The following is a 15,469-nucleotide window of genomic DNA, read 5'->3' as shown; positions in this document are numbered from 1 at the left end:
TGTTGAGCCTTCTGGAGACGGTTTCCGTAGTTCTTATGAAACTTTTAACCAAGGTAGAATTTGCCCATCCCCCAGCCTCACAGAGGGTACCTATGCATTAATTCAACTTTGGAACTGATCATTTAGGTGAACTTTCAGGATTGGGTTGTAATGATATACACACTAGAAATCAATGTTTAAGGCAAACTCTACCCAAATAATCCAGGGCCTATAGCTTGCTTAGCATTTAACTGGAACTTAACCCTTAAACTAGAAATTGCCTTGATGTTTTTCCTGGTTTATGAAGAATCACAACCGACAAGCACAAGATACAATTAAACCATTACTACATAAATTTGCAAAGCCTTGCCCAAGGTTTTACTCAAGCTTACAGCATCTTGCTTGTGTAATAATGATAAATGCTACGTTAAGACTACATATGGTTTGGGCCAGTGTAAAGTATTCTTCCTTCATGGGAATATCACACTTAGAGCCTCTTTATAAAAACAAATCGAATTAAGTGCCTACTGTAGATCCGTCTGATTTCTCGCAGTGTATGTGTGTAGGTATGTGTGTGAGCGCGCTCGCACACACACGCACAGGTAGTCCTTGACTTGCAACCACAATTGAGCCCAACATTTCTGTTTCTAAGTGAGACATTTTATGATCTTTCTTGCCGCAGTTATTAAGTGAATCATTGCCATTGTTATTAACCCAATTGTTAAGTGAATCTGGCTTCCCCATTGACTTTGCTTGTCAGAAGGTCAAAGGGGATCACCTGACCCCGGGACATTTCAGCCATCAAAAATACATGCCAGTTTCCAACTGTTCAAATTTTGATCCTGTGACCATGGAGATGTTGACACAGTTGTAAGTCTGAAAAATGGTCATAAGTTACTTATTTCAATGCTGTTGTGACTTCGGTCACTAAAGGAACTGTTGTTAAATCGAGAACTTACCTGTACCTAGAAAGTGTTAGGATATGCAAAGAAGAAGAACAACAAACAAAGTTGTGAATTCTCCAACACTGGAAGTTTTAAAGAAGAGACTGGACAACCAGTTGTCTGAAATGGTATAGGACAGGGGTGTCCAAACTTGGGAACTTTAAGACTTGTGGACTTCAACTCCCAGAATTCCCCAGCCAGCCATGCTGGCTGGGGAATTCTGGGAGTTGAAGTCCACAAGTCTTAAAGTTCCCAAGTTTGGACACCCCTGGTATAGGATTTCCTGCCTGAGCAGGGGATTGGGCTAGAAGACCTCCAAGGTCCCTTCCAACTCTCCTATTCTATTCTATTCTATTCTATTCTATTCTATTCTATTCTATTCTATTCTATTCTATACCTCTATTTATCATGAGATCTGGGAAACGAACCATGAAAATAATGAATCTATTCTAAGGCCTATATATGATATAAATATTCACTGTTCCTGGAGATGAATATATGGCTCAGCAAGGGAGAGGTCATCACTTTCTGTAACTGGCTAGCATGCAACTGGTACATTAGAGGCATGGCATGAAGCTCCATACACCCCCTGTTCCATTTCCCATTCCCATGTTATTTTTAAGCCCCCGCAGGGTTAGTTTAAAATGGACGACTATACAAACGTTTCAAATAAAGAAACACAATTCTAACAATCTACTGGCAGAAGAGAGCACAATTGGCTTTAGATCAGCAAACGTTACCTTCCAGCTTCCCTCAGAAAACCGCAGGGTTATTATATACATGCTTCCTCTGCAAACACCCAGGACTGTCTTAACGCATGGGCCTGATTTGCCCCTGGGCCCCACGAGCATAGCAGCCCCATACTAATCTGTGTATGTTAACCTGTCAATGCAATACAATACAATAGCAGAGTTGGAAGGGACCTTGGAGGTCTTCTACTCCAACCCCCTGCCTAGGCAGGAAACCTTATACCATTTCAGACAAATGGCTATCCAACATCTTCCTAAAGACTTCCAGTGTTGGGGCATTCACAACTTCTGGAGGCAACTTCTGTTCCACTGATTAATTGTTCTAACTGTCAGGAAGTTTCTCCTCAGTTCTAAGTTGCTTCTCTCCTTGATTAGTTTCCACCCATTGCTTCTTGTTCTACCCTCAGGTGCCTTGGAGAATAGTTTGACTCCCTCTTCTTTATGGCAACCCCTGAGACATTGTAACACTGCTATCTATCTGCACCTTGTATCATATAAATACAGCAACGTATTTATTACATTTATTGCATTTTAAAATTAATTTGTTGTTGTTAGTTGCGAAGTCGTGTCCGACCCATCGCGACCCCATGGACAACGTTCTTCCAGGCCTTCCTGTCCTCCACCATCCTCTGGAGTCCATTTAAGCTCACCCCTACTGCTTCGGTGACTCCATCCAGCCACCTCAATCTCTGTCATCCCATTATTCTTTTGCCTTCAATCTTTCCCAGATCAGGCTCTTCTCCAGTGACTCCGTCCTTCTCATTAGGTGGCCAAAGTGTTTGAGTTTCCTCTTCAGGATCTGGCCTTCTAAAGGGCAGTCAGGGTTGATCTCCTCTAGGACTGACCGGTTTGATCGGCTTGCAGTCCAAGGGACTCGCAGGAGTCTTCTCCAGCACCATAGTTCAAAGACCTTTTAATTAATACTAACATGCAAATGTATATTTAATTTTATCGACCATTTACATTTTTATTCCTGTGAGTAGTTGTCATAGGGGCTCCAGTACATTGGCTGGGGCCCATAAAACTGTTAAGACGGCCTTGCAAACACCCCAGTCCTGAAATGTCCAGTTCTTCCAGAGTAGAAGATTCTGGCTCAACAATTCAGCTTTACACAGAAGGAAAGTTTAAGAAGTTTGACGGCAGGCGCTGCAAGAAGATTATGGGGAATAGAATGCTGCCTCTTACCACATCCGGTGCTTTCTGAATCTGGTTAGCCAGCTGGAGAGATTTGTTTGCAGATGAGAGTTGCTCCTTCAAGGATTCTGCTTCTCTTTGAGCTACCTCTGCCCTCTGAAAAAGAGGGAGGGAGGGGGAGGAAATCAGGAAGTGAGGATGGGGGAAGAGGGAGAGAATGTACATTTGATTTAACAACTGGCAATTATTGCACGAACATTCATCAATTCATGCCCGACTGAGTATAATTGATTTTCCTAAACACTCAACCTAATAAATGATGGGGGGAGAACCTCTGAATGTGATGGATTTTTATTTTAAACAGTACAAGGAAGAAATAATTGAGCGATTATGACAGTAATTTAACGCTAGGAGCAAGGAATCCCCTGCTGACACAAATGCTGCGGCCCACTGAATTTCCCAGGCTGGATGAATGCGAGTGGAAATGGATTCCTTTGATTCAATTGCCTTCTGTATTCTGAGCCAAAGCAGGCAGAGTTGCGCGATTCCTTGTGGGAATAATTCTCATGAGTAAAGGCTGAATTAAATGATCCTCAGTCTGCTTTGCCTGAAATAATCACAATGGCCTTTTGTGGAGTCTCTTTCTTCCATAGCCATGTCTCTCCTTTGCATACATGCACACAGTGAAGTATATAAGGTAAGGAGAATGCTTACAGGCTTAATCCACATTACATTTTTATCCTGCCTCTTTAAAAAATACACAGAAAAACAGGAGGCAATAACCTCTGATATGCCAGAGATTTGCTGAATATGTTTCTCATCAGCCCAAAGCAGTATGGCCAATTATCAAGCTGATGGGAATTGTAATTGCAATATCTAGAGAGCCACCTTTTCCCATTCTGTTCCAAGGGACACACTGTACCATGCAAAATAGTTCCTCTTGTCCTTACAAAACTCATGGTAAGGAAATAGAAGAGGCCACCCAATTTACAAAATCCCAAGTGTTTGCACAGTGCTTACAAGCACTGGGCTCTTCTATGCATAAATGCAGCTCACTGCGTAGATATGACATTTATGGGATCTGTTCCTATAAACAGCTTGAGGACTGGGTCAAGGCTGCCCAGAAAACTTCCTGGCTTTGAGAAGAGGTGCTGGGTCAAGTTCTCCTTAGTCAAAATCTAACACATCAACTGTTCCACATTTGTTTTTAATGAATTACACGACACACACACACACACACACACAAAAAAAAACAGTAGCTCTAGAGGGAAAAGAAGTGCATGAAAACCTTAAATTATAAATGTACTTGTTGGAGCAAGTACATGCTACTGTAGAAGAAGCATCCCCTTTTGGATGGCTTAAAGCAGGAATAATTCATTGTAGATGGTGCTTACTGACCATAGTTTATTGGAGAGAGGGGGAGAAATGATGTTTGCTCCTCCTACAGCTTTCCAAACTAGCTTCAAATAACAGACTCAACAGGGACATAAAGTGGTCAAAGCAGAAAGGCCTTGTAGGTCTCCAAATCCAGTCCCAGAAATCTCTCTCAATCTCTCTCTCTCTCTCTCTCTCTCTCTCTCTCTCTCTCTCTCTCTCTCTCTCTCTCTCTCTCTCTCTCTCTCTCTCTCTCTCTCTCTCTCTCTCCTCCCTCCCTCCCTCCCTCCCTCCCTCCCTCCCTCTCCAAATGGTCTCAGAGTTGGAAGCATGATATATTTTCAGTGGAATGATTAAAGTCATTTATTTACTACCTTCATGCCCAACTGTCAAATCATTGGCCTATTTTTTTCTTCTATTATCTTGGCTGTAAGGGGAATGAATTTATTGTCTATATAAATATCTGCAAATAAAATCTCAGTTATTAGCGTAAAAGCACGTAAGAGATCAGCCACTTAAGTCTCTGTAGCATTGTTGCCCTTCCCTCTTGAGCAGGCCTGGGCATTTTATGGTCCGTGGGTCTCATCTGGCTCACATCAGCGGGCATCGTCATCGGGGCTGGGGCAGTGACAGAGGACGGGGAGGCAGCCCTCCACAACGTCTCAGTTTCTCATGTGGCCTCTTGGGAACATTAACTGTCCACCCCTGCTCTTGAGGGATCCTTCCTAGGGGGTGGTGACAGTTGCCTGAGGTAGAGGAAGGAGAAAGTCCAACTAATTAGACTTTTGCAGGGTTGTGGTCTGCTCTCCTCCCTCTTTTCAGGGATCATTTCCATAAGGCAGTTACCTTTGCAATGCATCATCAAGCCCTGTGGAAGGAGTGCTCTTCTCATCCACTGAGACAAGAACATTTGACCTCCCACTGAAGCATTGGTGCAGATAACCCATCCCAATAATCAGCCTCCAAAGCTGCTGCAGGGATGTGTTTTTAGCTAAAGAAGAAATGTTCTGAAGGAGTGGCTGGGGAAGCATGAGGCGAGCTTCCTTACCTTTCCGGCATGATTCCTCTAAATAACAAAAGGATGGTCAGAAAGTAAAGGACTACATGAAAAAAAAACCTTAAAGAGCCATGCTTGTCCCAACCTCTCCAACTGAAGGGATACCAGAGTTTTCTTTCAACTTGCTAAGAGTTGGCTTCCATTGCGTTCCATACTCTTGATATTTGATCATACACACACACACACACACACACACACACACACACACACACACACGCGTCACAACCCCTGGTATGCCCAAATACGGTAGGGAACACACTGCTTCCCTTTTCTGTCTTTCGGCTCACTCCAGGAGACCATCCAGGCAGAAAACTGTATTTCTTTATGTTGCCTTTGTTACATTTGTGCTGATAAATAAATAAAGGGAGACTAGTATAGATCTATTTCAAGCTATTTAGCCCAGTAAGGGTATGGCTAGCTGATGAGAGCTAAATAGCTTGAAATAGATCTATAGTAGTCTCCCTTTACTTATTTATCAGCACAAATGCAACACACACACACACACACACACACACACACGATAGAAGCTATAAGGAAGTGGTGTAGAATATTTGCATCATTTGCACAATGGCAGCACGATGCCATGGTGTCCCTTGTCCCCCTTTAGATGCCCGGGCTTTCAATCAACATGCAAGGATGGGTGCAGGAGGAGCAGTTGAGGACATGGGTTTTTCAAGACGATGATGGTGACCTGAATCATAGCCGTCATCATAATTTTCCTGCAGGACACAAGGATCTATCACCCTATCTCAGGAAACTAGCTCTAATAATCACTACCTTTACCTTCTGGAATATGAACATGAAGTACGCCCGGTTTACAGCTAGGAGATAAGGATTCCTATCAAAACATGAAACTCACCATATATTTACATTGATTTAAGAGATATCATCTTAATGCCGTGTGCCTTCACCTATCTTACATTTTAAGTCTCATTCAAGGCTCTCACATTTCTTTCATTTTTTCATTCATTTGGTGTTTAAACATAATGATTCCATTAAAAGAGAATGACTACTTCAGTGAACTTAGTCTTCAAGCTTTCATTCCTATTTTGCTGAGATTTGTTTGCTGAGGAGTTTGTCTATGGTGATTCTCAGTCATCTGGGTCATAGTTATCTCAAAGGTGCTTTTTCAAAAGGCAAATGAACTGTCTTTGTTTTTCCTTGAGGATGTTTCAAGAAGCTTCATCAGTTCAACCAATGAAGCTTCTTGGATGAGAAGTGAAAAGCACCTTCAAAAGCAAGAATGCATGGAGACAAGTGTACAGGCTGCTCTTAAGTCCTTAACTATGACCTGGTAATTTTGATATCTTCAAGTGCAATGACAGTGGGAAAAAAAAAACTTTCTCATCAAAGCTGAAAAGAAGATACTATCCAACTTTAAAATCTTACTTGATTTGCTCTTTCAAGGTCTGTCATGATCATCTCAATTTCATCTGACCTAAAAGGAGATAGAAGAAAGGTCTATTAAGCTCTGAAGAACCAGTAAAAACATATCAAACACCAATCATCTGGACTTTTTTTATGTCTATAGCATTTGTGCGCAGCAATATTTTCTTCAAAAATCTTAAAAGTGATTCTTATTTCATATCAAAACATTATGAAATTAAGAAACTCAAGTTGGAACTTTCATTGTTCTAAAAATAACATCTGGGTCATCAAAACAATTAGCCAGAATAATTGGAACATGATTTAATTTTTAAAAGTGAAAAAAAAATGCCACCATATATAATCTTGGATTTGGAAACTGGTGGCTCACATGGTGTGAAGGGGACCAACATTACAAAGAAAATAATATAGACTTGTAATAATGCCAAATTTCATGAGATTTGGGTAAAAATATCAAAATTTCATAGATGAAGATATAAAAACTTCATGAAATTACTACCATTTCTACTTTAAAAAATATTTGTAGGCTGGGGCTGAATCATCACATAGGATCCAAAGATTCCACCCCATACATTGACCAACTTGTAGTATACAGAGCGTATGCAATTATTTGATAGGCTGCACTTACAGAAGAAAAACTCACTATGAAGTTAGAAGGGACTATTTATGCCAGCGTTTTTCAACTTCAACATGTGTGGACTTGAACTTGACACTGTGCTCCACGTGGAAATCTAAACTAAAGCATCACCAACATATGATTTTGATACCCAAGGAAGAGGAATTCACTACTGTCATTGGCAATTGGTTCCACTGTCCAATTGCTCTTACGTTTTGAAAGCTTTACTAAACCAATCAGAGTCTGTACCATCAATTCCTCACCCTTCCCAGAAACTGATCTCACGGCATGATCAAAATCTCCCGATGCCAAAACTCATCCAGAGCTGTGACCTGAGTGCTCAGTCAGGAATACGACTGAGTACCACTACTTCAGCCGAAGGACATCTCTAGTCACCATCAAGATAAATAATATCATTGCTACCCTACCTGGGCATAGCATCACAGCTGTTCTAGAATCTAGTTCCCAGAGACATTGGTTCTCTGAAAAAAAATTATATCTCTATCCCCCAACAAGCTTCACTAATGCACATCACATCCAGCCATGAATGTTGATGAGTATGTCTTATTACAAAAAGATCAAATTTACCAATAGGCGATTAAGGCCATGGTCATCAGTGAACTGACCAGTAGGATCATGGGACAAGGCAGGTGGAGCAGAACCAAACTGTAGACACCCCATAATCATCAGCCCAACATTTCTCATTAAGTTACCCCTCCCATCATAGCCCATAATCTACTCTTCCTCCCCATTACCAGATTACACTTCCTGACATATGGAAGGCCAATAGTTCTTCATAAATCAGTTGTCCCAACTCCAATAAAACTTTGCAAATCTAATACAATGCAGAAGCAATCTGTCATAAGTCACCCCAACTATACACAGGTTTTCTCACCTATTTGTCTTCCTTCTACTTCTTTCACTTTCTCTAAGTCCATCTTGAAATATAGTACTCAAAATCAAACTAGTTCTTGAGGTAGGGGTCTGATCTATTTAGAATATAGTGTAAGTATTATTCTGTTTGGAAATGATACTTCTAATAATATGCATTCTAAAACTGAATTTGCCTTTTTACCAGTTACTGTATATCATCCTGCTGATTGGTTTCAGCATTATGATCAACTATAATACCAAGTTCTTTTTTAAAAGTGTTATTATCATACTAGGTATCCCCATTCTTTATATGTGAGTATTTTGACTTTCCCCCCTAATTGAGTTTGTTTTCCTTTTTGTTAAGTTTCATTCCATTTTATTTATCTATTTTGACTTCTGTAAAGCAGATAAAAGATTGTATCCCACCGTTTATCCAAGTTATTAATAAAAACATTAAAGATTAGGCCAAGACTGAACCTCACAGCACTCCAATTGATACCCCAGCCAGCGTACAGTGTCACTATACCACAATAATTCAAACAGTCCTAATAAAAGATCCAATATAATCTTCAAATGTTAAGAAATTAAGCAGTAAATAAAATCAGATTAAGGAAAGCAAAGTATTGCACAAGTCTGCTTAATTTCAAAACCTATCTGTAAAAAGCAGGTAATAGAAGAATCGGAAGTTCAAAAAGGTAGTACGCATCTGTGCATCACCCTAATTTGAGAGGAGGGGGACACAAGAACACAGAAGCAGAACTGCTAATTTATTGTTTTATATACAACATTCCTCCAAAATGGTTAACAATAGATTAAAATCAATAAAATATTTTTTTAAAAAAAAGAATAAGCAGGTAGAGGGAAAGCTTTGCTCTAATCTCTCCTATAAACTACATGGATTGTGGAGGGTCTGGTACAGTTTTATCTTATTAGTTTCTCTGCACCCAGAGAGTCTATATCCAGGATGATCGCTACACAAGATTCATGAATTTGATCAGGACTTGTCTGTACTCCCTGCACGACCGCCGCCCCCATTTATCCCAGTACAACTTCTCCTCTGCAAAACACTCCCTTTGAACCTCATAAAGCACTGCAAACTTGCCAGTAGCTTCTAAAGAGATCCACATGTAACAAGCTGAACATCAGTGAGGTCATTAATGTTTTAGCCATAAATAAAATTTAAAAAGTAATGGATTGGTACAATGTTCCCTCCTTAGGCAAGCTTCAACAAAATTGAGGAAAATCTTCAAAAGGTAGGCTCTTTTCATTGCAAAAGCTGAAATGTTACACCAGGAGCTGACATTTGGCACCTGAAATCATTTATTTCATAAAATCTATAGAAGCTGTGTTTGTTGTCTGTAAAACTTTAATATAAAAAGTAGTTCTAGTTAATTTTTTACAAGATTCGGTTCATTCAGGTCTCAATCATTCAAGTTCTTAGTGATTATTAACAGATAGGACTAGCTGGTTTTCCTCAGGCTTCACGTCTTTGATTAAATTCCCTTTTGACAGAGAGGAAATATCTACATTTAGTAGGCAAACCTCACTTGCTTCAGTTTAATGCTCAGAGAGCATAGAAACTGCCTTGAAATAGATCAGTGGTCTTCTACATGTAAGATTTTTAAGTTGCTACCATCCAATCAGAAGAGTAAGAGTACATGAGCAACATTGGGACTCTGAATCCACCCAATCAAAAACTGCAAACTTCATTTGCAAGATTTTTTTTAAAAAATACAAAATTTCCCACTACTGCCTCACAATTGGAAGTAACTTTTCATCATGTCTTAATTTATATCATAACATACCCAATTATATTTTTCCCAAAGGGAATAGAGGAGTTTTTGCACCTAAAAGACAATAAGCTAGAGTACTTATTTTATAAATAATTCCCAGTGCATTTTCATAGATCTTTATCAAGGGTCTATGTTCAGCCCTTAGAGACTGCATTTCCTCCCGATGAGTCAGTATTAGACAAGCTGGGTTCAGATATATTTGCTTTTCTATCGGAATGTGACTGAATGGATTTCTTTAAACTGTTGAATAAATTCCCCTGATGAAGATCAGTGACTTAGACCAGCCAATTCTGTATTAATATCTGAGGCTTATTGTCTTTGCAGCATTTCTTCTGATCTGTAATCTACAATTATCCTCTACTGAAATATATTATGCTGCATTTTGTATCTCTGCCTGAAATACACTGAATGACCATTACAATTTCTCCATTTCTTGGTTAAAGGCAAAAAATTTTTGTTTGAACTTGGAAATCTTATTTTTTTCAGTTAAGCTTATAGGTAAACGTTTCTGTCATAATGCAGCCTGAATTTCCAAGTGTTCCTTATATAATGTAAGAATATTATTAAAATTGAACTGCTGGGAAATAGGGACTAAGCACAGAAGGGTGGGGGAAACGGGTGTAGGGGAAAATCCTAATGGCAAATACAATAGCAACACCAGAATATATGAAATGTTGTTGACTATGGAATAACAGATTTTCTTTTGAAGTTTCTGCTTATTTGGCTTATTATAAAAGTCAACATCTGTATCAACAAAAGTGCAGCAAAAATAATCTTGATTTCTTTTATCTGAGTGGCTAGTTTGCATATTTCAAAAGTTGTTACTGGAAATTAATATCATATATTTAGACTGAGAGCCAGTTTGGTGTAATGATTAAAGTATCAGACTAGAAACATGAAGACCGTCAGTTCTAGTTCTGCCTTAGGCACAAAGCTTGCTGGGTAACCTTGGCCAGTCACTTTCTCTCAGCCCTAGGAAGGCAGCAATGGCAAACAGCTTCTGAAAAATCGCACCAAGAAAACTGCAGGAATTTATCCAGGCAGTCTCTGAGAATCAGACACAGAATGAAAGAAAAACAAATACTCAGACTGGGGGCGGAGTGAAGGGAAACTGTGTGTACCTATGCCAAAGGAATGATTCTTACATTTTTTGGTTCAGCAACATCTGGAAGGGCACTAATGCTTCCCATTCCCGATCTTTACCAACAGAATTATGCCTTCTTTCTAAGAAATATAGGTTGATGTGTTCTTTGTTTTTTAGTCTGCTTAAGAATGGAGGCAACAATATCTTCAAAAAGAAATACACCTCAATACTCCCAATTCATTCTGGGGGATTTTAAGTAGAATACTTCAAATACTTCAAATACTTGAGCCACGGTGGGGCAGTGGTTAGAGTGCAGTACTGCAAGCTATTTCTGCTGATCACCAGCAGTTTGGAAGATTGAATCTCACCAGCTCAAAGTCGACTCAGCCTTCCATCCTTCTGAGGTGGGTAAAATGAGGACCCAGATTGTTGGGGGCAATATGCTGACTCTGTAAACTGCTTAGAGAGGGCTGTAAAAGCACTATGAAGCTGTCTTAAGTGCTATTGCTATACTGAGTGGATAGAAGTATGCCATGGAGTCAAAATGCTGCCTTGAGGCTAGTACACCTCATTATATCAGCTTGAAAAACATGTTGGCTCTAAAATTGAAAGTGAAATTTAGATATTATGGTGAGTAATCCAACAGACTCCTCCCCCTTAAATACATATAATATATAATAAATGATGTTCTTTATACTAAGGGTCTTAAGCATGTTTATTAGTCATGATGGCTAAATAAATAGCATTTTTTTGAAAATAATTTTCAAGAGTGCAGTACCTTAAGCCTTTTATACTTTCTTTTGGAGTTGCTAACGATGAAAGATTCCTATCGACAAACTTCTGATTTGATCAAAAGAGGGCTCCTTAAATTGTTTTATTTTAAAGGCATCTTAGAACAATGAGTTTTATCAGTTAGTTACAGTATGTGTGATGTGAAAAAGCGCATTGCTTTTGATCAACCAGAATCAAATGCAGAATAAAGTGATCACCTTAGGCAGTGAAAACGTCTCACCTTACTTTTCAGTAAAGGGAGAAAAGGTGTAAACTAGGTTATCTATCTTAAGTGCAACTGTGCCAGATATAACACTGCTTGCTATGGTATTAGTATTAGGTACATTATTAGTCAGTTCTGGCATGGTTTTGCCAGTATGGCACAAGTACACCAAAGCCCAGTTTTGCCTCAGGCATGTTGATATTATTTTATGTAAGCTAGCATCTCTAACCTAGGGACTATTTTGTAAACCAACTACCATTACCCATAATCCACCAATTTGGAGGTACATGCTGTATACTTGCACGTAGCTGTTTCTTTTTTAAAAAATTGGCATACTATTTCTTAATCCTTTCCTGTGCTCTGCATAGCTTCATCTCAAGAAAAAACAGTGTGATACATATACATGTATGTATATCAATTGAAACACCAGTGTCTCAAATTCTTCCTATGACATTTTCTCACCTCACGTTGATTGCTCCTTCCAAAGAGAAGGGACCCTGAATTCTTTACACATAGAAGATTTGAAAGCCTACAGTGAATTTATCTGAAATACATTCAGAGAGAATAAATCTGTGGCAGGATAACATTTTGGTGAGAAGAAAAAAAAAAGCATGCAATATTTTCCTTTCATTGTTTTGTTCTTTTTATTTGTTCTTTGCATGAAGCCACAAGTGCTTATAAAATTGAACTACCAACACTTTCATTAATATGTTTTGCAAATAAAGCCTACCTGTTTGATACTGGGAAGCTATACAATTCACTTAAATAAAAGCATTACACTGCATCATAGACGTCCATTGGCAGAACAAAAAGGCACAAAGAGATTTTAAAGAGATGAACAGCTTTTTTGAAATCTGGAATACATCATTTCAGTGATATAGAAACTAGCAACATGAGCCAAAGATTGGAACAGCTGATTCTGTGTTCCCACAGATTTATGTTATTGTACAGTTGCTTGCAGCATTGGTATGGCCACTTGATAATCCTGTTTTTGAAGTGAAAGTTTCTTACATTGCTATTCCACAATGCTGCTAGCATCAAGCTGCTTCTACAATAATGAGGAGTTTCAAAAGTTGCCTTTTAACATCATGTCAAGAGGCTCAAGAGAAAAAGAATGTATGTAAAATCAACACAATTTTAAAATTAAGAATTAATGTGACATCAATGGAATAGCCAAATGACCACTCATGATTTAATGTCCATTATAGTATTTTCTCAATTCATACATTCAGTAATAAGATGACATGCTCGATTTTGCTTTCGGTATGTGAATCCAGCTACTGTAGTTTGTATGCCATGATTTTATAGCTCAGCAATACCCTGGTCATTCTGGCTTATTCAGTAAACACGATTAAAATAATAATGCCCTGTTCTGAGTACTGTATCAAGGAAAAAAGTCTGTAACAAGAATACAGTTAAATTTTTGCCCTGTTTAGGAGCGATTGGATTTTGCCTTGTCAAAACTTAAAGGTGGGGATTTATCTGAAAAAAGTTGTAACATACACCTCAAAAAATACATGAGATAAAAATCTATTATATTTAGTATCAAGAGCTCAGAGTCTTCCTCAGTTCACAGATTTCATTACAGTGACAACTGTTTGAAGAGAGAGAGAAAAAAGTAAACATCACTTTCTGTAACAAAGAATAAATTTTGCCTTTTACTGATGGATTTCCCCCCTAAACTATATACTTTATTTTTAAATAGTTGAATAGTGGCTCTAGAGTCTGCATATGCTTTTTTTGTATCTCAAACAGATGGTACAATATTACACTGCCTTAATTTGTTTGATTCTGAAAACTAACAACCTACGGCACTAGACTTTGCTCCTTTTTCCAATACTGCTGCTTGATGTGATATAATAACAAGTCCTTTGCTTTCAAAATAGAATTCCTAAGTTTGTATTTATCAGAAACCAAACAACGGCATTGGTGAGAAGATGAATGTGAGCATTAAGAGTTAGTAGTTTTTAGTTTCCTCCTGGAAAATATTAACTTCATCTAACTCTCATTTCTTTTTAATATATGGAATCATTAATTTGAATAAACACTTTGGTGGTGCCTTATTCCAAAGACAACAATGAGACAAAGTTCCAGTTAATGCAACTCCCCCCCCCCAACAAACCTCTGTCATTTCCTGTTCTACCTGTTTAATAAAGTTTTATTGTTCATCAAATATATAAGCAAGAGAGATATTTATGAATGGATTAAATGAAATAGCAAGTTTTACCCGAACATATTCTGAAATTATAATTCTTCCTATAGCACAGGCTTTAATAAGAAAAATGAGATATCAGGAAATAATCTAGCACAAAACAATTTCAGTGTACAGAATAAAGTGCACTCCCATAGGAAAGGATTAACGGACTATTAAACATCCACTAAATTAAATTCAGACCCGTAATCTTGCAAAGCATTATGAAACCAAGAATAAATTTGGAAGGTGGAGTATTATGATTTAAAAAGTGATTCAGAGTTTGATTTATATAACTAATATGTGATCTATTGACCTCTTTTATTGCTGAAAATACTTAACTGGATCATACCCTTCCCAGCTTATGCTTACTAGAGTCATCCATATGAGAAAATTTGAGAAAAGTCAAATTTGGTCAATGCCGTACAAACGGTAAGAGAGAAAAAACAGTGAACAGACTTCCATAAATACCGCTTTCCCCCACTTCTAACTTTGCCCTGAGAATTAAGGTAAAGATTCCCCTCACACATATGTGCTAGTCATTCCTGACTCTAGGGGACAGTGCTCATTTCTGTTTCAAAGCCGAAGAGCCAGCGATGTCCGAAGACGTCTCCATGGTCATGTGACCGGCATGACTAAATGCTAAAGAAGACTGTTACCTTCCCACCAAAGGTAGTTCCTATTTTTCCACTTGCATTTTTACATGCTTTCGAACTGCTAGGTTGGTAGAAGCTAGGACAAGTAACAGGAGCTCACTCTGTTATGCGGTGCTAGGGATTCGAACTGTCGACCTTTCTGATAGACAAGTTCAGCATCTTAGCCACTGAGCCACCATGTCCCTCCTGAGAATTAAATGTCTCCTTAATTTTCATAGAGTGACCTTAAGGGGATGCCTGGTAGTCTGATTGTACTTATGCTTGCAAATGGACAACAGGTTTACCAAGAGAAACCATTGTTCCCCATTGTTTTAAAAGAAATGCTTGTGATCCACAGCTATTGCCTTCCGGTGTTCACCATTAATATTAAAAATAGAAGCTGACTGTCATCTAATTTTACATCTCTCCACCCCACCTTTGTGAGTGTATCCAAATGAAACCACTTGCCACTTACTTTAATGCAGCAAAGAACAAGGCAGGAAAATACTGAATTACTATCTTCAATTTGGCCTCCGGCTGCATAGCGCAGTATTAATTTTCCAAACAAAGTATAACAAACAATATAGTAGAGAGCAAAACAAATGCAAGAAATGGTCTTGCATGTGTTCTAAAAACAAACACAAACCATAGTGTAATATG

General features: G+C 38.6%; 1 protein-coding gene across 6 annotated transcripts in view; it reads right to left on the bottom strand.

Moving 5' to 3' along the window:
- Positions 1–15,469, bottom strand: part of CUX1 (cut like homeobox 1) — a 376,350-nt gene that overhangs the window by 140,691 nt on the left and 220,190 nt on the right. For all 6 annotated transcript variants that reach the window (XR_014174281.1, XM_081940389.1, XM_081940391.1 and 3 more), the window contains exons 9-10: positions 6,627–6,675; positions 2,858–2,962 (exon numbers count right to left, since the gene is read on the bottom strand). Coding sequence is in view for 5 of the 6 variants with exons in the window: in XM_081940389.1 (XP_081796515.1) it covers positions 2,858–2,962; positions 6,627–6,675 (154 nt within the window). In the remaining variant the exon portion in view is untranslated. The remainder of the gene's footprint in view (positions 1–2,857; positions 2,963–6,626; positions 6,676–15,469) is intronic.

This window comes from Natrix helvetica, assembly GCF_964273705.1.
Source record: "Natrix helvetica genome assembly, chromosome: 2".
NCBI lineage: Eukaryota > Metazoa > Chordata > Lepidosauria > Squamata > Natricidae > Natrix > Natrix helvetica.
Note: the sequence above shows the minus strand (reverse complement) of the source record. Positions and strands in the feature narration are given on the sequence as shown.